This window comes from Oncorhynchus clarkii, chromosome 5 (assembly GCF_045791955.1).
Source record: "Oncorhynchus clarkii lewisi isolate Uvic-CL-2024 chromosome 5, UVic_Ocla_1.0, whole genome shotgun sequence".
Taxonomy (NCBI): Eukaryota; Metazoa; Chordata; class Actinopteri; order Salmoniformes; family Salmonidae; genus Oncorhynchus; species Oncorhynchus clarkii.
In genome coordinates this window covers 94,645,744-94,667,962 of record NC_092151.1, presented here as the reverse complement: position 1 = coordinate 94,667,962, position 22,219 = coordinate 94,645,744, and the positions used below count along the sequence as shown (strand labels likewise).

Below are 22,219 nucleotides of genomic sequence, written 5' to 3'. Positions count from 1 at the left end.
AGGTTAATGGCAGAAAATGTGATGTAAGAGTCATTAATACTGCTTCTGTTTTCTGGGGAATTACTGTTCATCTGAAACTGGCAGATTGCTGCCCTGTCCTGCCCTGCCTGTCCCCTGCCCTGCCTGCCCCCTGCCCTGCCTGCCCCCTGCCCTGCCTCCTGCCCTGCCTGTCCCCTGCCCTGCCTGTCCCCTGCCCTGCCTCCTGCCCTGCCCTGTCTGTCCCCTGCCCTGCCTCCTGCCCTGCCTGTCCCCTGCCCTGCCTCCTGCCCTGCCTGTCCCCTGCCCTGCCTGTCCCCTGCCCTGCCTCCTGCCCTGCCCTGCCTGTCCCCTGCCCTGCCTGTCCCCTGCCCTGCCTCCCCTACCTCCCCTCCCCTGCCTCCCCCCCCTGCCTGCCCTGCCCTCCCCTACCTCCCCTCCCCTGCCTCCCCCCTCCCCTGCCTCCCCTCCCCTACCTCCCCTCCCCCCCCCTCCCCTGCCACCCCTGCCTCCCCTACCTCCCCTTCCCCCTCCCCTCCCCTGCCCTCCCTGCCTGCCCCCCTCCCCCATGTAGTGGTATGACCAGGTTGGAGTGACAGCTGGAGTGATGTAATACACCCCCCCCCCCACCAACAGACCAGTTATAAAGAGCAATATCCAGTTCCAGGGTTGAGATCAGCTTAGGTAGATTAAGGCCCTAGGACAGTGCCGTGTTGGTTGTATAAAAGCCGTGTTGATAAACAATGTGTCGTTGCTGTATATGAAAGACTGTAATCTGGCAGATGGCTTGGGGTCCAAGAGAGAGCTGCTCCATATTACAGGACATGCTAGTCCAAGGTTTAGACTTCATATGACTTAATGGGATTTCAGATTCCTTCTCATTCAAACATATTATTGAAAGATAGAGAGAGGTAGAGAGAGGTAGAAAGAGAGAGAGAGAGAGAGAGAGAGAGAGGTAGAAAGAGAGAGAGAGAGAGAGAGAGAGAGAGAGAGAGAAAGAGAGAGAGAGAGAGGTAGAGAGGGAGAGAGAGAGAGGTAGAAAGAGAGAGAGAGAGAGGTAGAAAGAGAGAGAGAGAGGTAGAAAGAGAGAGAGAGAGAGGTAGAAAGAGAGAGAGAGAGAGAGAGAGAGGTAGAAAGAGAGAGAGAGAGAGGTAGAGAAAGATAGGTAGAAAGAGAGAGAGGTAGAAAGAGAGAGAGAGAGGTAGAAAGAGAGAGAGAGAGAGAGAGAGAGAGAGGTAGAAAGAGAGAGAGAGAGAGAGAGAGAGAGCTAGAAAGAGAGAGAGAGAGAGAGAGAGAGAGAGAGAGAGAAAGAGAGAGAGAGAGAGGTAGAGAGGGAGAGAGAGAGAGGTAGAAAGAGAGAGAGAGAGAGGTAGAAAGAGAGAGAGAGAGGTAGAAAGAGAGAGAGAGAGAGGTAGAAAGAGAGAGAGAGAGAGAGAGAGGTAGAAAGAGAGAGAGAGAGAGGTAGAGAAAGATAGGTAGAAAGAGAGAGAGGTAGAAAGAGAGAGAGAGAGGTAGAAAGAGAGAGAGAGAGAGAGAGAGGTAGAAAGAGAGAAAGAGAGAGAGAGAGGTAGTAAGAGAGAGAGAGAGAGAGGTAGAGATAGAGAGAGGTAGAAAGAGAGAGAGAGAGGTAGAGATAGAGAGAGGTAGAAAGAGAGAGAGAGAGGTAGAAAGAGAGAGAGAGAGAGGGGTAGAGATAGAGAGAGGTAGAAAGAGAGAGAGAGAGGTAGAAAGAGAGAGAGAGAGGTAGATAGAGCGGTAGAGAGAGCGGTAGAGAGAGAGAGAGAGACAGAGAGAGAGAGAGAGAGAGAGAGAGAGAGAGAGATTATTGCACAGATCTCTTCTTTTTTTTATGGAGCTGGCCTCATGGTTTTAACATTCGTGGAAAGTGAACCGACCAAGGGAGCGTCGACCGTCCGCCCGACCAAGCGCTACAATCAATGAACGCTAGAGTGCAGTCAGCCTATCAGCTGAGAGTACCATCGATGCCCTGTGGACCGTTGCGCTAACATGCATCTCGCTCAGTCGACTCGACTCACTGCAACTCTTCTGCTGTGCCGCCTTTCGAGAAGCGCTTCCATCCTGTCAGGGAAAGATTTCTCCAGGTCAGCCGCTCTCTCTGCTCAGCCAACACGCCAGACGACCGCAGCCAGCTGATTGAGACACGAAGCCCCTCCTCCTACCACCAGGACAGACAGTTGTGTCCCCCAAGAAGCCCCTCCTCCTACTACTAGGACAGACAGCTGTGTCCCCCAAGAAGCCATCCTCCTACCACCAGGACTGACAGCTGTCCCCCCCAAGAAGCCCTCCTCCTACCACCAGGACAGACAGCTGTGTCCCCCAAGAAGCCCTCCTCCTACCACCAGGACAGACAGCTGTGTCCCCCAAGAAGCCCTCCTCCTACCACCAGGACAGACAGCTGTGTCCCCTAGATGCCACTCAGCAAAGTTTGAGCCCCAATCTGACATCTTGTTTGGTTTCTGAATTCTCCAAGTGTTTTGCTGCCGCACTGTCTAAGAATCATCCCGCTTTGCCTCTCTCTGAACCCAGGACATCTCCTCTCTGAACCCAGGACATCTCCTCTCTGAACCCAGGATATATCCTCTCTGAACCCAGGACATCTCCTCTCTGAACCCAGGATATATTCTCTCTGAACCCAGGACATCTCCTCACTGAACCCAGGATATATCCTCCTCCTCAGCACAACAGCTAAGTGAGCTCTGTGGCTGAGAGTCTAGCTCTCCCGTCCTGTTTGGTCTCTCTGAAGACATTTGGACTCAGACCAGAAGCCCTCTACTTCTACAAGTTCCAGAACTCAGCCGACCCAACATTCCGGAAGTAGGGGTTCCACTGAACAAACACCTTCTCTTCTGACTGAAGTCTCACCTCAGCTCCCAGAATGCCTCACTCCTTCCAGCAGAAGCAAGGTGAGAACTTTGCCTTTACCTTAGAGTCAACGGTGTAGACCACTCCACCTTAGTCGTTGGTGTAGACCACTCCATCTTAGTCGTTGGTGTAGACCACTCTACCTTAGAGTCAACGGTGTAGACCACTCCACCTTAGAGTCAACGGTGTAGACCACTCTACCTTAGAGTCAAGGGTGTAGACCACTCCACCTTAGAGTCAACGGTGTAGACCACTCTACCTTAGTCGTTGGTGTAGACCACTCTACCTTAGAGTCAACGGTGTAGACCACTCTACCTTAGTCGTTGGTGTAGACCACTCTACCTTAGAGTCAAGGGTGTAGACCACTCCACCTTAGAGTCAACGGTGTAGACCACTCCACCTTAGAGTCAACGGTGTAGACCACTCCATCTTAGTCGTTGGTGTAGACCACTCTACCTTAGAGTCAACGGTGTAGACCACTCCACCTGAGTAAATCACATTATATGTAAATATGGCAGAAGTCCCAAGATTATTAAAACTATTATGATGGAGAGATGAAACTCATTCAATATACCATATGATTAATGCAAAAACATACAATATGGATTTACATTGTTAAAAAAAAATAGCAGAATATCAGTGGCATTTACAGTAATTACATCTGTTGAGATACAGCAGGGATTTACAGTAATTACATATGTTGAGATACAGCAGGGATTTACAGTAATTACATATGTTGAGATACAACAGGATATACAGTAATTACATCTGTTGAGATACAGCAGGGATTTACAGTAATTATATCTGAGATACAGCAGGGATTTACAGTAATTATATCTGAGATACAGCAGGGATTTGCAGTAATTATATCTGAGATACAGCAGATATTTACAGTAATTATATCTGAGATACAGCAGGGATTTACAGTAATTACATCTGAGATACAGCAGGGATTTACATCTGTTGAGATACAGCAGGGATTTGCAATAATTGCATCTGAGATACAGCAGGGATTTACATCTGAGATACAGCAGGGATTTACAGTAATTACATCTGTTGAGATACAGCAGGGATTTACAGTAATTATATCTGAAATACAGCAGGGATTTACAGTAATTATATCTGAGATATAGCAGGGATTTACAGTAATTACATCTGTTGAGATACAGCAGGGATTTGCAGTAATTACATCTGAGATACAGCAGGGATTTACATCTGTTGAGATACAGCAGGGATTTACAGTAATTACATATGTTGAGATACAACGGGATATACAGTAATTACATCTGTTGAGATACAGCAGGGATTTACAGTAATTACATATGAGATACAACTGTAAAACTCTCTCCACTGTAATTGTTACAGTACATTGAAATTACAGTAAATCTTGATATAAACTGTTCTGAAATTGATCATATTCTGGAACAATGTATTCCCCAGAAATGGACTCTTTCAAGCCAAACATCTCTTAACTTTTGTATCTCACAGTTGTCTTGTGTTAAGTCTGGCAAGGAAAGTGAATAAATATGTAATGTTGTTCCCTTAAGCAAAATAATGTCCACTAAATGTTAATCGGGATATTGAATTGATGGGACACTATTCAAGCTCTTCAATATTCCAGCTCTTAAATTATATGTTCATATTTAAAAAACTCTTCCTATGATGTTTGTCCGTCTGTCACAACAGGTAAGTGTTTTTATAAGTGCAGACACCAAACCACAATAAGTTGTGCTGCGCAACAAAAATATTTAGTAAAACTGGGAATGAAAAATGTCAATTTTTATTAATAACCTTCTACAGTGGTGAGTCAATCTAAGTAACATAATAAAACAATCCCCGTTAAAATCCGTCAGTTTAAACTAAAGATGTTTGTTTACAATGGGACGTGTCTCAATCCACTTCATCCTCCGATGTCGTCCCTTCCACATCTCAAATCAAATCAAATGTATTTATATAGCCCTTCGTACATCAGCTGTCGCCCCTTCCACATCTCAAATCATATCAAATGTATTTATATAGCCCTTCGTACATCAGCTGTCGTCCCTTCCACATTTACAGGTTGAAAGTGGCAGAGCTACGACGCTGTTTGTCGGACCAGGAGACGTCTTGAAAATCGGTCTTCTCATGAAAACTTCTGTCGCATCCGAACGGTTTTTCCTCTACCCATCTGAAGGTGTCCCATGCAACTGAATGGAAGTATGGAGGTAGTTACAGTGGGGCAAAAAAGTATTTAGTCAGCCACCAATTGTGCAAGTTCTCCCACTTAAAAATATGAGAGAGGCCTGTAATTTTCATCATAGGTAGACTTCAACTATAACAGACAAAATTAGAAAAAAAATCCAGAAAATCACCTTGTATGATTTTTTATGAATTTATTTGCAAATTATGGTGGATAATAAGTATTTGGTCAATAACAAAAGTTTATCTCAATACTTTGTTATATACTCTTTGTTGGCAATGACAGAGGTCAAATGTTTTCTGTAAGTCTTCACACACACGTTGCTGGTATTTTGGCCAATTCCTCCATGCAGTGATGTTTTGGGGCTGTTGCTGGGCAACACAGACTTTCAACTCCCTCCAAAGACTTTCTATGGGGTTGAGATCTGGAGAATGGGTAGGCCACTCCAGGACTTTGAAATGCTTCTTACGAAGCCACTTCTTCGTTGCCCGGGCGGTGTGTTTGGGATCATTGTCATGCTGAAAGACTCAGCCAGTAGGTTTTCACTCAAAATCTCACGATACATGGCCCCATTCATTCATTCCTTTAAACGGATCAGTCGTCCTGGTACCTTTGCAGAAAAACAGCCCCAAAGCATGATGATTCCACACCCATGCTTCACAATAGGAATGGTGTTCTTTGGATGCAACTCAGCATTCTTTGTCCTCCAAACACGACGAGTTGAGTTTTTACCAAAAAGTTATATTTTGGTTTCATCTGACCATATGACATTCTCCGAATCTTCTTCTGGATCATCCAAATGCTCTCTAGCAAACTTCAGACAGGCCTGGACATGTACTGGCTTAAGCAGGGGGACACGTCTGGCACTGCAGGATTTGAGTCCCTGGCGGCGTAGTGTGTTACTGATGGTAGGCTTCGTTACTTTGGTCCCAGCTCTCTGCAGGTCATTCACTAGGTCCCCCCGTGTGGTTCTGGGCTCACCGTTCTTGTGATCATTTTGACCCCACGGGGTGAGGTCTTGCGTGTCTGGATCTCCTAAATATAGACAGACACATAAACTTATGATACGTTTTTTGACTGTACTTTTTTCTATTTATGAATGTGTTATTCAATAAGTTTCTATTTGCTACGGTAGTAAAGATCAAATTCAAATCATGTAAAAAATAAAATCTAAATCCAATTGCCAAATGATCCATGGTATGACCTTCTTAAAACAATTCCATATATCAGCTTAGAAGAAAAAAAATCCTTGTTGTATCAGAACCGTCTGTTGTATTGGGTGTGTTGTAGATCAGTTGTAGAAGCCGAGTCTATACAGGGCCAGAGAGGTTAGAAGCAGAGTCTGTACAGAGACAGAGAGGTTAGAAGCAGAGTCTGTACAGGGTCAGAGAGGTTAGAAGCAGAGTCTGTACAGGGTCAGAGAGGTTAGAAGCAGAGTCTGTACAGAGACAGAGAGGTTAGAAACCAAATCTGTACAGGGACAGAGGTTAGAAGCAGTCTGTACAGGGACAGAGGTTAGACGCCGAGTCTGTACAGTGACAGAGAGGTCAGAAGCAGAGTCTGTACAGGGTCAAAGAGGTTAGAAGCAAAGTCTGTACAGAGTCAGAGAGGTTAGACTCCGAGTCTGTACGGGGCCAGAGAGGTTAGAAGCAGAGTCTGTACGGGGCCAGAGAGGTTAGAAGCAGAGTCTGTACGGGCCAGAGAGGTTAGAAGCAGAGTCTGTACAGAGACAGAGAGGTTAGAAGCAGAGTCTGTACATGGACAGAGAGGTTAGAAGCAGAGTCTGTACAGAGACAGAGAGGTTAGAAGCCGAGTCTGTACAGGGTCAGAGAGGTTAGAAACCGAGTCTGTACAGGGTCAGAGAGGTTAGAAACCGAGTCTGTACAGAGACGGAGAGGTTAGAAACCAAATCTGTACAGGGACAGAGGTTAGAAGCAGAGTCTGTACAGGGTCAGAGAGGTTAGAAGCAGAGTCTGTACAGAGACAGAGAGGTTAGAAGCAGAGTCTGTACAGGGACAGAGGGGTTAGAAGCAGAGTCTGTACAGGGACAGAGGGGTTAGAAGCAGAGTCTGGACAAAGACAGAGGTTAGAAGCAGAGTCTGTACAGGGTCAGAGAGGTTAGAAACCGAGTCTGTACAGGGTCAGAGAGGTTAGAAACCGAGTCTGTACAGAGACGGAGAGGTTAGAAACCAAATCTGTACAGGGACAGAGGTTAGACGCCGAGTCTGTACAGGGCCAGAGAGGTTAGACGCCGAGTCTGTACACGGACAGAGAGGTTAGACGTCGAGTCTGTACAGGGACAGAGAGGTTAGAAGCAGAGTCTGTACAGAGAGAGAGGTTAGAAGCAGAGTCTGTACAGAGACAGAGAGGTTAGAAGCCGAGTCTGTACAGAGTCAGAGAGGCTAGAAGCCAAGTCCAGAAAATATTATCCACCTCTACCTAAACGCACACATGTAACACAAAGACAATCCCGCACAAAACAAGGACGGGTACACGTACTTTAAATAAGGAAGGTCATTAAGCACATACAACAGAACACAGGTGAAACTAATAAGACAAAACAAACAGACAAACGAAAAAGGGATCGTGGTCGCTAGTAGGCCGGTGACGACGACCGCCGAGCACCGCCCGAACAGGCAGGGGAGGGAGCAAACTTTGGCGGAAGTCGTGACAGCCCCCATGTTTTGTTATGGCAAACGGGGTGCTACGTTAGCCATTGGCGCAGCCCTCTGTGCCCATGAGGGAGCGGGGCTTCATATACAGTCTCACAGAAGCACAATGTGTGTTGGAAGCTTGTCCATGTTTAATGCCCCTTTGGTACCACACATTCCTGTGTGTTCACAGGGTTCATTATGTATGTTAATCTCCCCAGGGTGGGAGTAACATGTTGGGCGATTCACTCTGTCCACAAGGGGGCACCACTCCTCCATAGGTGGCTCATTACTGGGATTTATTGCGGATTCCTGCCTGTAGCTCACTATTCGCTATGATATGACTGGTGATATAGGTTATGGGCCTGGTAGGTGATTGGTTGTTGGTAGTGGAGAGGAGGGAACAAGCAGGGTTGGGCACGACCATGCTATTTAAGTGTTTGGAGGATTTATTGGCACGGGTGTTGTTAGATAAATCCATAACAACGATCTAATGAGGCATGATTTCACCTGGCATAGAAAATGTGGTCTCTCATCAGGACACTGTTGTTCAGAGGAGCTAGCCAACAACACAGCTAACACAATCACTTCAAACTGAAGTTGGAAAGACTGCAAAACTAGCTGATTTCTGATTTCGACTGGCTGACAAACGCTGCATGCCTCTCTCTCTCGTCCCGACTCCCACACGTTCATTACTATGGGACAGTTGGAGATCGAATTTGAATATTCAAACAATGTTGCAAATGTCGGAGACCGACAGTAAGGTTTATACAATAAATATCCACTGTTGAAAACTAAATGTTAGTCTAAAAGAAATGTGATATAATGTCGAGAGGCTTTTTATTAGTGGAGATCAAGGTTATAAATTGCCTGGCTGGGCTGATGAGACAGTGGATTGCGCAGCCAGATGGAACATAGCCATTTTAACGTCATAGATTTACCTGGTGGTAACTTGTGGAATAGACACCAGCTGGAATGTGCTTTTAACCAATCAGCATTCAGGGTTAGAACCACTAGTTGTATAATTTCCCCACACACATTCTCTCTGGTTATTATGAACCCCAAAATTAGCATTTTTTTCTCCAGCAAAGCGCTTTTCATTAATTGGAATTAGATTTGATTACAAATTGCCCCTGTCTGTTAAAAGAGAAGGGGTCCGCTTTTCAGAGATGTCTTTCCAATTCCCAGCAAGGCGCTTTGCTGCAAGTACCTATGACTGGTCAGTAGGGTAACCTCCATGATAAAAATAAAAAAATGTGTAATGCTTGCGGTCCAATGCCGGTTACCAGAACACATTTTACCACCTCGTTGTACCAGTAATCCCAGGTGACGTGGCTGAAAAATCGGGCGATCCCGTAGAGGTTATTAAGGATCATATCACCTCTACCTTACCTGACACCCTAAACCTACTTCAATTTGCATACCGCACCAATATTTCCACAGATGATGCAATCACCATTACACTGCACACTGCCCTATCCCATCTGGACAAGAGGAATACCTATGTAAGAATGCTGTTAATTGACTATAGCTCAGCCTTCAACACCATAGTACCTTCGAAGCTCATCATTAAGCTTGGGGCCCTGGGTCTGAACCCCGCCTTGTGCACCTGGGTCCTGGACTTCCTGACGGGCCACCCCCAGGTGGTGAAGGTAGGAAACAACATCTCCACTTCACTGATTATCAACACAGGGGCCCCACAAGGGTGCGTGATCAGTCCCTCCTGTACTCCCAGTTCACCCATGACTGCGTGGCCACGGATGCCTCCAACTCAATCATCAAGTTTGCAAATGACAACAGTTATAGGCCTGATTACCAACAATGACGAGACAGCCTAAGGGAAGGAGGTGAGGGCCCTGGCAGAGTTGTGCCAGGAAAATAACCTCTCCCTCAACATCAACAAAATGAGGGAGCTGATCATGGACTTCAGGAAACAGTGGAGAAGGTGAAAAGCTTCCTCGGTCTACACATCCCCAACAATCTGAAATGGTCCACCCACACAGACAGTGTGGTGAAGAAGGCGCAACAGCGTCTCTTCAACCTTAGGAGGCTGAAGAAATTTCTTGGCCTCTTTTACAGATGCACAATTGAGAGCATCCTGTCGGGCTGTATCACCGCTTGGTACGGCAACTGCACTGCCCGCAACCGCAGGGCTCTCCAGAGGGTGGTGCGGTCTGCCCAACTCATCAGCGGGGGCACGCTGCCTGCCCTCCAGGACACCTACAGCAACTGATGTCACAGGAAGGCCAAGAAGATCATCAAGGACAACAACCACCCGAGCCACGGCCTGTTCACCGCGCTACAATTTGTTATGCGTCCCCCACGCTTCTGCATGCAAGGTCATTACGCCGATTGTGCCCGTCTCCAGAAGCAGGCAATCCGAGTGGTTCCTATGTCGAAGGTCCAGGACGGCTGTTACAGCCGGTATTTCCTGGTTCGGAAAAGGGACGGGACATTGAGTCCCGTTCTGGACTATGTGCCCTCAGTCGGAGTCTACATACTCAGAATGCTCACGAGCCGCCGACTATTACAGCCAATTTATACCAGTGGCCTCGAACCCTCCTTTATACCAGTGGCCTCACTCCTCCTTTATACCAGTGGCCTCGGGCCCTCCTTCATACCAGTGGCCTCGGGCCCTCCTTTATACCAGTGGCCTCGTACCCTCCTTTATACCAGTGGCCTCGGGCCCTCCTTTATACCAGTGGCCTCGGGCCCTCCTTTATACCAGTGGCCTCGGGCCCTCCTTTATACCAGTGGCCTCGGGCCCTCCTTTATACCAGTGGCCTCCTACCCTCCTTTATACCAGTTGCCTCGTACCCTCCTTTAAACCAGTGGCCTCGGGCCCTCCTTTATACCAGTGGCCTCGGGCCCTCCTTTATACCAGTGGCCTCGGACTCCCCTCCTTTATACCAGTGGCCTCGGACTCCCCTCCTTTATACCAGTGGCCTCGGACTCCCCTCCTTTATACCAGTGGCCTCGGAACCTCCTACATACCAGTGGCCTCGGGCCCTCCTTTATACCAGTGGCCTCGGACTCCCATCCTTTATACCAGTAGCCTCGGACTCCCATACTTTATACCAGTGGCCTCGGGCCCTCCTTTATACCAGTGGCCTCACGCCCTCCTTTATACCAGTGGCCTCGGGCCCTCCTTTATACCAGTGGCCTCGGGCCCTCCTTTATACCAGTGGCCTCGGACTCCCCTCATTTATACCAGTGGCCTCGGGCCCTCCTTCATACCAGTGGCCTCGGACTCCCCTCCTTTATACCAGTGGCCTCGGGCCCTCCTTTATACCAGTGGCCTCGGACTCCCCTCATTTATACCAGTTGCCTCGTACCCTCCTTTATACCAGTGGCCTCGGACTCCCCTCCTTTATACCAGTGGCCTCGGACTCCCCTCCTTTATACCAGTGGCCTCGGACTCCCCTCCTTTATACCAGTGGCCTCTGACTCCCCTCCTTTATACCAGTGGCCTCGGGCCCTCCTTTATACCAGTGGCCTCACACCCTCCTTTATACCAGTGGCCTCAGGACCCTCCTTTATACCAGTGGCCTCAGGACCCTCCTTTATACCAGTGGCCTCAGGACCCTCCTTTGAACCAGTGGCCTCGGGCACACCTTTATACCAGTGGCCTCAAACCCTCCTTTATACCAGTGGCCTCAGACCCTCCTTTATACCAGTGGTCTCGAACTCCCCTCCTTTATACCAGTGGCCTCGAACTCCCCTCCTTTATACCAGTGGCCTCGAATCCTCCTTTATACCAGTGGCCTCGGGCCCTCCTTTATACCAGTGGCCTCGGGCCCTCCTTTATACCAGTGGCCTCGGGCCCTCCTTTATACCAGTGGCCTCGGGCCCTCCTTTATACCAGTGGCCTCGAACCCTCCTTTATACCAGTGGGCTCGCACCCTCCTTTGAACCAGTGGCCTCGGGCACACCTTTATGCTAGTGGTACTGATCCAGCCCACATTGGAGAGAGAGCGCGCACTGGGAGGGCATACCATTGCCTCTTGTGGAGATCATTCACCTTTTAGATGAGGATCCGTGGCAACTCCCATTGGGCTGCCCCAGTCGCACAGGCAGGTTTGGCAAGCAAGGCCGGAGATTTAGTTCCTATTGGCCTGGCCCCTGGAAGTACTCTGTGAGGGACATCCTTATGCTCCTACAGGAGCAGGAACGGGCATACTCCACGTTAACAGTGCACATGGCAGTCATCTCAGCGTGTCATGTGGGAATTGACGGAGCCTCACTAACGTTACATTTGCTTCTTATTCTGTGTCCGTTTGTGTGGCTGTGATATCATGTTATGATCTCAAAGATAAAAGACAGAGAGATTTTATTTAAGAGCTTGTCAACAGGTTGTGTTTGTGGCTTAAAACATCATCTTATAAATCTGAAATAGAGTCTATAATTTATTAGATAATTAAAGTTCATAGAAAACAAAACACATCAAATAAATGTCATGCTAATGGATTGGATTTAGTATTCATATTCACAATATATCTTTTCATAGTTATTTTGGAATAACCTCCTCCCGTAAAATAATTGGTCAATCTGACCCCTCCTCCTAAATCCCATGTAAATTGATATGTTATAAAAAAAAAAATAAAAAAAATAAAAGTCCATCCCCAACTTGGGTCAGTGGATTTGTTCAGGAGTTGGAAAACATCCAAATCAAATATATATATTTTTATAATAGGGGGTTTAATTTATTTAGGGGATGTAAGGGCTTGGTGGGATTGCTTTCATCCTGCTGGCCAAAACCCATACTCCCATGTTGCTATGGATTATGGTCCGTTTACTGCCCCGTCGAGATGCCAGAGAAATAAAATACTCCACACAACATTTGTACCTATGCTACAACTGGCCTAATGGGTGGATGCTGCCGGTCTCTCAGGCATTTGGTGGCGGCGGGGCGGAGTGGGGGGCGGGGGTGGGGGGCGGGGGGGGGGGGGGGGGAGTTCAGATGGAGCTTTCCTCTTTTCAGATATTAAAATATGTTTTGCTGTGACAGATTTAACTTATTAAAAAGCATGTAAGCCTTAAAAAGGTGAATGTCTTAAAGGGGTAGCGCAGAGAAATGACACGACCACACAACATCACAGTGATGCGGAGTTGACTGAGCCACTGTAGTTTAGAAATATGCTGACGAGGGTAGTTCTGTGACGTCTATTGTTCTTTTTTTTTATTTTTATGTCGTGTAATGTTATTGTGTGTTCTTTGCGTAGCACAAATATAATGCGAGATGGACAATATAAATCAGCAGCACCTGAAGTGTTTTTTTTACAACCTTCCTTTGTTTACTTTCAAGTCTGTTTCTCTAGAGGAGTCTTCTCACAGCCGGTGGAAAAGTACTGGGGAAAATCCATTTGAATTCAATGATCTTCTTCCTGTGACATCGGCGGGTGCTGTAGGTGTCCTGGAGGGTAGGCAGTTTGTCCCCCGGTGATGCGTTGGGCAGACCGCACCACCCTCTGGAGAGCCCTGTGGTTGCGGGCGGTGCGGTTGCCGTACCAGGCGGTGATGCGTTGGGCAGACCGCACCACCCTCTGGAGAGCCCTGTGGTTGCGGGCGGTGCAGTTGCCGTACCAGGCGGTGATGCGTTGGGCAGACCGCACCACCCTCTGGAGAGCCCTGTGGTTGCGGGCGGTGCAGTTGCCGTACCAGGCGGTGATGCGTTGGGCAGACCGCACCACCCTCTGGAGAGCCCTGTGGTTGCGGGCGGTGCAGTTGCCGTACCAGGCGGTGATGCGTTGGGCAGACCGCACCACCCTCTGGAGAGCCCTGTGGTTGCGGGCGGTGCAGTTGCCGTACCAGGCGGTGATGCGTTGGGCAGACCGCACCACCCTCTGGAGAGCCCTGTGGTTGCGGGCGGTGCAGTTGCCGTACCAGGCGGTGATGCGTTGGGCAGACCGCACCACCCTCTGGAGAGCCCTGTGGTTGCGGGCGGTGCAGTTGCCGTACCAGGCGGTGATGCGTTGGGCAGACCGCACCACCCTCTGGAGAGCCCTGTGGTTGCGGGCGGTGCAGTTGCCGTACCAGGCGGTGATGCGTTGGGCAGACCGCACCACCCTCTGGAGAGCCCTGTGGTTGCGGGCGGTGCGGTTGCCGTACCAGGCGGTGATGCGTTGGGCAGACCGCACCACCCTCTGGAGAGCCCTGTGGTTGCGGGCGGTGCGGTTGCCGTACCAGGCGGTGATGCGTTGGGCAGACCGCACCACCCTCTGGAGAGCCCTGTGGTTGCGGGCGGTGCAGTTGCCGTACCAGGCGGTGATGCGTTGGGCAGACCGCACCACCCTCTGGAGAGCCCTGTGGTTGCGGGCGGTGCAGTTGCCGTACCAGGCGGTGATGCGTTGGGCAGACCGCACCACCCTTTGGAGAGCCCTGTGGTTGCGGGCGGTGCAGTTGCCGTACCAGGCGGTGATGCGTTGGGCAGACCGCACCACCCTCTGGAGAGCCCTGTGGTTGCGGGCGGTGCAGTTGCCGTACCAGGCGGTGATGCGTTGGGCAGACCGCACCACCCTCTGGAGAGCCCTGTGGTTGCGGGCGGTGCAGTTGCCGTACCAGGCGGTGATGCGTTGGGCAGACCGCACCACCCTCTGGAGAGCCCTGTGGTTGCGGGCGGTGCAGTTGCCGTACCAGGCGGTGATGCGTTGGGCAGACCGCACCACCCTCTGGAGAGCCCTGTGGTTGCGGGCGGTGCAGTTGCCGTACCAGGCGGTGATGCGTTGGGCAGACCGCACCACCCTCTGGAGAGCCCTGTGGTTGCGGGCGGTGCAGTTGCCGTACCAGGCGGTGATGCGTTGGGCAGACCGCACCACCCTCTGGAGAGCCCTGTGGTTGCGGGCGGTGCAGTTGCCGTACCAGGCGGTGATGCGTTGGGCAGACCGCACCACCCTCTGGAGAGCCCTGTGGTTGCGGGCGGTGCAGTTGCCGTACCAGGCGGTGATGCGTTGGGCAGACCGCACCACCCTCTGGAGAGCCCTGTGGTTGCGGGCGGTGCAGTTGCCGTACCAGGCGGTGATGCGTTGGGCAGACCGCACCACCCTCTGGAGAGCCCTGTGGTTGCGGGCGGTGCAGTTGCCGTACCAGGCGGTGATGCGTTGGGCAGACCGCACCACCCTCTGGAGAGCCCTGTGGTTGCGGGCGGTGCAGTTGCCGTACCAGGCGGTGATGCGTTGGGCAGACCGCACCACCCTCTGGAGAGCCCTGTGGTTGCGGGCGGTGCAGTTGCCGTACCAGGCGGTGATGCGTTGGGCAGACCGCACCACCCTCTGGAGAGCCCTGTGGTTGCGGGCGGTGCAGTTGCCGTACCAGGCGGTGATGAGTTGGGCAGACCGCACCACCCTCTGGAGAGCCCTGTGGTTGCGGGCGGTGCGGTTGCCGTACCAGGCGGTGATGCGTTGGGCAGACCGCACCACCCTCTGGAGAGCCCTGTGGTTGCGGGCGGTGCGGTTGCCGTACCAGGCGGTGATGCGTTGGGCAGACCGCACCACCCTCTGGAGAGCCCTGTGGTTGCGGGCGGTGCGGTTGCCGTACCAGGCGGTGATGCGTTGGGCAGACCGCACCACCCTCTGGAGAGCCCTGTGGTTGCGGGCGGTGCGGTTGCCGTACCAGGCGGTGATGCGTTGGGCAGACCGCACCACCCTCTGGAGAGCCCTGTGGTTGCGGGCGGTGCAGTTGCCGTACCAGGCGGTGATGCGTTGGGCAGACCGCACCACCCTCTGGAGAGCCCTGTGGTTGCGGGCGGTGCGGTTGCCGTACCAGGCGGTGATGCGTTGGGCAGACCGCACCACCCTCTGGAGAGCCCTGTGGTTGCGGGCGGTGCGGTTGCTGTACCAGGCGGTGATGCGTTGGGCAGACCGCACCACCCTCTGGAGAGCCCTGTGGTTGCGGGCGGTGCGGTTGCTGTACCAGGCGGTGATGCGTTGGGCAGACCGCACCACCCTCTGGAGAGCCCTGTGGTTGCGGGCGGTGCGGTTGCCGTACCAGGCGGTGCAGTTGCCGTGACAGCACCCCTTTTGATTTGAACAAAGCCTTCCGTACATTCAGTGCAGCCGGAAAAGTATTCAGACCCCTTGACTTGTTCCACTTTGTTACGATACAGCCTTGTTCTAAAATTGATTCAATTGTTTTTTTCCCCCAACCTCATCAATGTACACACCCCACAATGAGAAAGCAAAAACAGGTTTTTAGAAATGTTTGCAAATGTATTAGAAACATCTCTGGAGAGACCTGCTTCCCGAAGCCAGTCCTGCATTGTCTTGGCTGTGTGCTTAGGGTTGTTGCCCTGTTGGAAAGTGAACCTTTGCCTCAGTCTGAGGCCTGAGCGCTCTGGAGCAGGTTTTCATCAAGGAACTCTGTACTTTGCGCCGTTCATCTTTCCTTCAATCCTGACTAGTCTCCCAGTCCCTGCCGCTGAAAAACATCCCCACAGCATGATGTTGCCACCACCATGCTTCATCGTAGGGATGGTGCCAAGTTTCCTCCAAATGTGATGCTTAGCATTCAGGCCAAAGAGTTCAATCTTGGTTTCATCAGATTAGAGAATCTTGTTTTTCATGGTCTGAGAGTCTAAGTCTTTAGGTGCCTTTTGGCAAACTCCAAGCGGGCTGTCATATGCCTTTTACTGAGGAGTGGTTTTCATCTGTTCACTCTACCATAAAGGCCTGATTGGTGGAGTGCTGTAGAGATGGTTGTCCTTCTGGAAGGTTCTCCCATCTCCACAGAGGAACTCTGGAGCTCAGTCAGAGTGACTGTCGGATCCTTGGTGATCTCCCTGAACAAGGCCCTTCTCCCCCGATTGCTCAGTTTGGCTGTGCAGCCAGCTCAAGGAAGAGTCTTGGTGATTCCAAACTTCTTTCATTTAAGAATGATGGAGGCCACTGTGTTCTTGGGGACCTTCAATGCTGCAGAAATGTTTTGGTACCCTTCCCCAGATATGTGTCTCGACACAATCCTATCTCATAGCTCTACGGTCAATTCCTTCGACCACATGGCTTGGTTTTTGCTCTGACATACACTGTCAACTGTGGGACCTTTTATATAGACAGGTGTGTGCCTTTACAAATCATGTCCAATCAATGGACTTTACAACAGGTGGACTCCAATTAAGATGTAGAAACATCTCAAGGATGATTAATGGAAACAGGATGCATCTGAGATCAATTTCTAGTCTCATAACAAAGTGTCTGAATACTTATGTCAATAAGGTACCTGTTATATAAAAAAATAAATGTTTTCAATACATTTGCAAAATTTTCTACAAATCTGTTTACTTTGTCATTATAGGACATTGTGTGTAGATTGATGAGGAACACGTTTTATTGAATCAATTTTACAATAAGTCTTTAGCGTAACAAAATGTGTAAGAAGTCAAAGGGTCTGAATACTTTCCAGATGCTTCAGTAGATAAAGGACACATCCATGTCTTCATAACTAGAAAACATAAAGGGTTATTATGATTGATATCATTTACAATCTAACAAACTATTTTATAATTTCTGGATTTAATTTGAAACAAAATAAAAATTCTAACAATGATTTTCTAACCTTTAATGTCAATCGTTAAAAAAAAAATGGGTAAAACTGTTCCTCATATTTGCATAATGTTGTAGCTTAAACCCTATTTTACATCACATCGTTTTTTGTTGTTGTTGTTGTTGTTGTTGTTGTTGTGTTGTCGGGGCACAACACCCTTGAACACAAGGTCAGTGTCAAGTTTTTGCCTGATAAATGTACTAAATTGGGAATGTTAACTTTCAAATGGCGGTTGGAGGTCCCCTCATCAGAGAATGTTGACTTGAAATGGGAATATCTGTTGTTTAAAATTATACTGTCAATCCTCCATAGGAAACCTATTGAAATCATAGACGTATAGATAATAGAACATCGATTCCCATTTAAGTTGCCATTCAAATGGTGGCTGGACCGGGCGGTCATCTTGTGGTAGTACAATACAATACAATTTCAATGTGCGAACCAGCTAATTTGAAGTGGTCTGAAGGGATAGGTCAATTCTATGAAATATATTTCTGTGATTGAAAGGACACTTCCATTAAAGAGCATGTTGTGTCTCAACCAATAGAAGGCACAATACAAACACCTCAGATAATGTGAAATAGGGTCTGAGCTACAACATTATGCAAATATGAAACTAATCGGAATTCATCTGTTTTTAGATAATTTACTTCCAAAATTACAATGTATTTTTGATTTTTTTTTTTTCTTTCAGGAATAATAAAATAGTTTGCAACACTGTTTGTATGTAAGCTTTTAAATGATATCAAACTCAACCATTTATCTTTGTTTAGTGATGACCTCATGGCGAAATGGGTCAACTTTGAGCATCGCTATCTCCTGAATGTTTTGGTATTCAGGTCCTATGAAAAAGTTTTGTTTGAATGAAAAGGGATGCTTTCAAAAAACAGATTGAATTCAAAATAGATTTTATTAACTCTTACAGACCCGGGTTCGATCCCGGGCTGTATCACACCTGGCTGTGTTCGGGAGTCCAATAGGGCGGCGCATAATTGACCCAGCGTGTCGCCTGGTTTAGGGGAGGATTTGGCCGGTCGTCAGATGAACAGTGTTTCCTCTGAGACATTGGTGAGGCTGGCTACCGGGTTAAGCGGGCGGGTGTTAAGAAGCGGTTTATGTGTTTCGGAGGACGCATGACTCCACCTTCGCCCCCCCCCCCCCCCCCCCCCCCCCCCCCCCGAGCCCGTTGGGGGAGTTGCAGCGATGAGACAATATCGAAATTGGGGAGAAAAGGGGGTAAAACCCCACACAAAACAGACATGGAATATCCCTTTGGGTGAAGATCTTAATCAGGCTTTGGAATATGTGTAAATACACACAGTCACTATAAAGATACAGGCGTCCTTCCTAACACAGTTGCCGGAGAGGAAGGAAACCGCTTAGGAATTAAACCATGAGGCCAATGGTGATTTCATTATGTATTTTTTTTAATGGTTGTGATATGAGGAAAATTGAGGATGGACCAACAACATTGTAGTTACTACACAAGACTAACTCAAATGAAGAGTGAAAAGAAGGAAGCTTGTATAGAACAAAAATATTCCAAAACATGCCTCCTGTTTGCAACAAGGCACTAAAGTAATACTGCAAAAAAAAGAATTGGCAAATAAATTAACTTTTTGTCCTGAACACAAACTGTTATGCTTGGGTCAAATCCAATAAAACACATTACTGAGTACTACTCTTCATATGTTCAAGCTTAGTGGTGACTGTATCATGTTATGGGTATGCTTGTCATCAGCAAGGACTAGGGAGTTTTTTAGGGGGATAAAAATAAACCTTTCAGCAAGACAACCTAAAACACAAAGCCAAAATGCTTACCAAGACAACATTAAAGGCTCCTGAGTGGCATAGTTACAGTTTTGATTTAAAAACAGCTTGAAAATCTATGGCAAAACTTAAATGATCAACAACTAATTTGACAGAGTTTGAAGAATAATGAGAAATATTGTACAATCCAGGTGTACAAAGCTATTAGAGACTTACCCAAGAAGACTCAGAGCTTTAATCTCTGCCAATGTCACGGCCGTCAGAAGAAGTGGACGTACATTTCCCTTTTTATTTAAAATGGCGCCAACAAAACAAAACACGAAGAAACAACCGTGAAGCTTTACAGGGCTATAGTGCCCCTAACAAATACAACTACCCACACTGAAAAGAGGGGCTACCTAAGTATGATTCCCAATCAGAGACAACGATAGACAGCTGATTGAGAACCATACCCCGGCCAAAACATAGAAATAAAGAAACATAGAAAACAAAACTAATGCCCCCCCCCCCACATCACACCCTGACCAAACCAAAATAGAGACATAAAAAGGCTCTCTAAGGCCAGGGCGTGACAGCCAAAGGTGTTTCTAACATGTATTGACTCAGGGGGATCAATACTTATCTAATCAATATATTACTTATCTAATCAAGGTGTATGTATCAATATTTATCATTACTTATCTAATCAATATATCAATACTTATCTAATCAAGGTGTATATATCAATACTTATCTAATCAATATATCAATACTTATCTAATCAATATATCAATACTTATCTAATCAATATATTACTTATCTAATCAAGGTGTATATATCAATACTTATCTAATCAATATATCAATACTTATCTAATCAATACTTATCTCATCAAGATATTAGTGTTATATTTTTCATACATTTTAAATCAATGTTAGCATGTTTCTTCCACTTTGACACAGTATTTTGTAGATTGTAGATTTTTTTTTTAATGACAATTGAATCCATTTTAATCCCACTTTGTAACACAACAAAATGTTTAAAAAGTCAAAGGGTGTGAATTTAGGGACAATGGTGACGTTTGAAACACAGTCTGGTGTTAATGATCACCCACAACAATTTGTATAAATGTACCTTTGGTGGAAAGATTCCCTTTCCTAGAGAAATCAGTTTCATAATTTGACTGTCCTCTGATGCAAATTTAGATGAGAATGAGATTCAATTACTTTTCAGCAGCGTCCTGCACAGCTCGGTAAATTAAACAAATTGAAGAAACGTTTAATTTTCAACAGCGTCCTGCACAGCTCGGTAAATTCAACAAATTGAAGAAACGTTTAATTTTCAACAGAGTTCTGCACAGCTCGGTAAATTAAACAAAATTAAACAAATTAGAATTCAGTCCAAAATGGATCTGAGAAACCACTGCATTCTCTTTTACTGTCATCAGAGGAATCCAGTGGACAACTCACTCAGCCACAAAGTATAACAATAGAATGAGCACTACATTTTAGATAAGACAAACGTGTTGCAGGGTAACCGTTGTTATTTTAGTTCACTTTGAGTGTGTTTGTGTGTTTTTGCCCCAGAGCAAAAAAAGCATTTTAGATTGACACTGCATTTCTGAGATAGATTTAGTCAGCATTATGTCACAGTTTTCTATCTGGTTATATTAAAATGATGTCTTAGATTTTTTAAATTATAAATGAGTAATGATTGTGTTATGTTACTATAACAACAACAAAAAAACTGTTATGTGACCATAAATATTTTATGCACTGAATAGTTAAACTATGAAGAGACTCTAGATCCTGTTCCCGGGGACCCAAAGGGGTACACATTTTAATCCTGTTCCCCAAAAGGATGCACATTTTAATCCTGGTCCCCAAAGAGGTACACATTTTAATCCTGGTCCCCAAAGGGGTACACATTTTAATCCCGGTCCCGGGACCCAAAGGGGTGCACATTTTAATCCTGGTCCCCAAAGGGGTACACATTTTAATCCTGTTCCCGGGGACCCAAAGGGGTACACACATTATAATCCTGTTCCCGGGGAACCAAAGGGGTACACATTTTAATCCTGTTCCCGGGGACCCAAAGGGGTGCATATTTTAATCCTGTTCCTGGGGACCCAAAGGGGAACACCTTTTAATCCTGTTCCCGGGGACCCAAAGGGGTACACATTTTATTCCAGGTCCCGGGACTCAAAGGGGTACACATTTTAATCCTGGTTCCGGGGACCCAAAGGGGTACACATTTTAATCCTGTTCCTGGAGACACAAAGGGGTACACATTTTAAATCTGGTCCCGGGGACCCAAAGGGGTACACATTTTAATCCTGTTCCCGGGGACCCAAAGGGGTACACATTTTAATCCTGTTCCTGGGGACCCAAAGGGGTGCACATTTTAATCCTGGTCCCGGGGACCCAAAGGGGTACACATTTGAATCCTGTTCCTGGGGACCCAAAGGGGTGCACATTTTAATCCTGTTCCTGTGGACCCAAAGGGGTGCACATTTTAATCCTGGTCCCGGGGACCCAAAGGGGTACACATTTGAATCCAGGTCCCGGTACTCAAAGGGGTACACATTTTAATCATGTTCCCGGGGACCCAAAGGGGTACACATTTTAATCCTGTTCCCGGGGACCCAAAGGGGTACACATTTTAATCCTGTTCCCGGGGACCCAAAGGGGAACACCTTTTAATCCTGTTCGGCTGTGACTATAACAGATCGTGTGTTTCATTGAAAAACGCAAGAAAAACTGCTCTCTGAAAGCTAAAAATAATTTCCATAAGTCACTTTCATGGGTTGTTAAAAGGGGACAAAATTTAATATCGACCTGCATGCAATTCATACCAATTCCACACGATGTCGCCATTGTCGTCATTTTCAATTGAATTTTTTGTTGGAAAATCCAACTATCTGGATTCCGTTTCTTCCGGTCTCCACCAGGATCTTTTCAATGTGGACATTGGCAGCCATTGATTTGCAGACGAGGAGCTATTGAATATACATCGCCCTGTAATCATTTTGATAGATTATAAACGTTTACTAATACCTAAAGTTGGATTACAAAAGGATTTCGAAGTGTTTTGTGAAAGTTTATCGTCAACTTTTTTAATTTAAAAAAATGACGCAGCGTTTAAAAACGATGTTTTTTTCTGAATGACACAGCTTCCATAGAAAGCTATTTTGGGTATATATGGACCGATTTAAACAAAAAAAAGACCCAATAGTGATGTTTATGGG

At 47.4% G+C, this 22,219-nt stretch overlaps 1 protein-coding gene across 1 annotated transcript in view; it reads left to right on the top strand.

The window, feature by feature from the left end:
• Nucleotides 1-1,929: 1,929 nt before the first annotated feature.
• Nucleotides 1,930-22,219, top strand: part of LOC139409586 (B-cell lymphoma 6 protein-like) — a 110,514-nt gene continuing 90,224 nt past the window's right edge. The window contains exon 1 of the mRNA XM_071154963.1: nucleotides 1,930-2,900. Within this exon, the coding sequence (XP_071011064.1) occupies nucleotides 2,873-2,900 (28 nt within the window). The 5' untranslated portion in view covers nucleotides 1,930-2,872. The remainder of the gene's footprint in view (nucleotides 2,901-22,219) is intronic.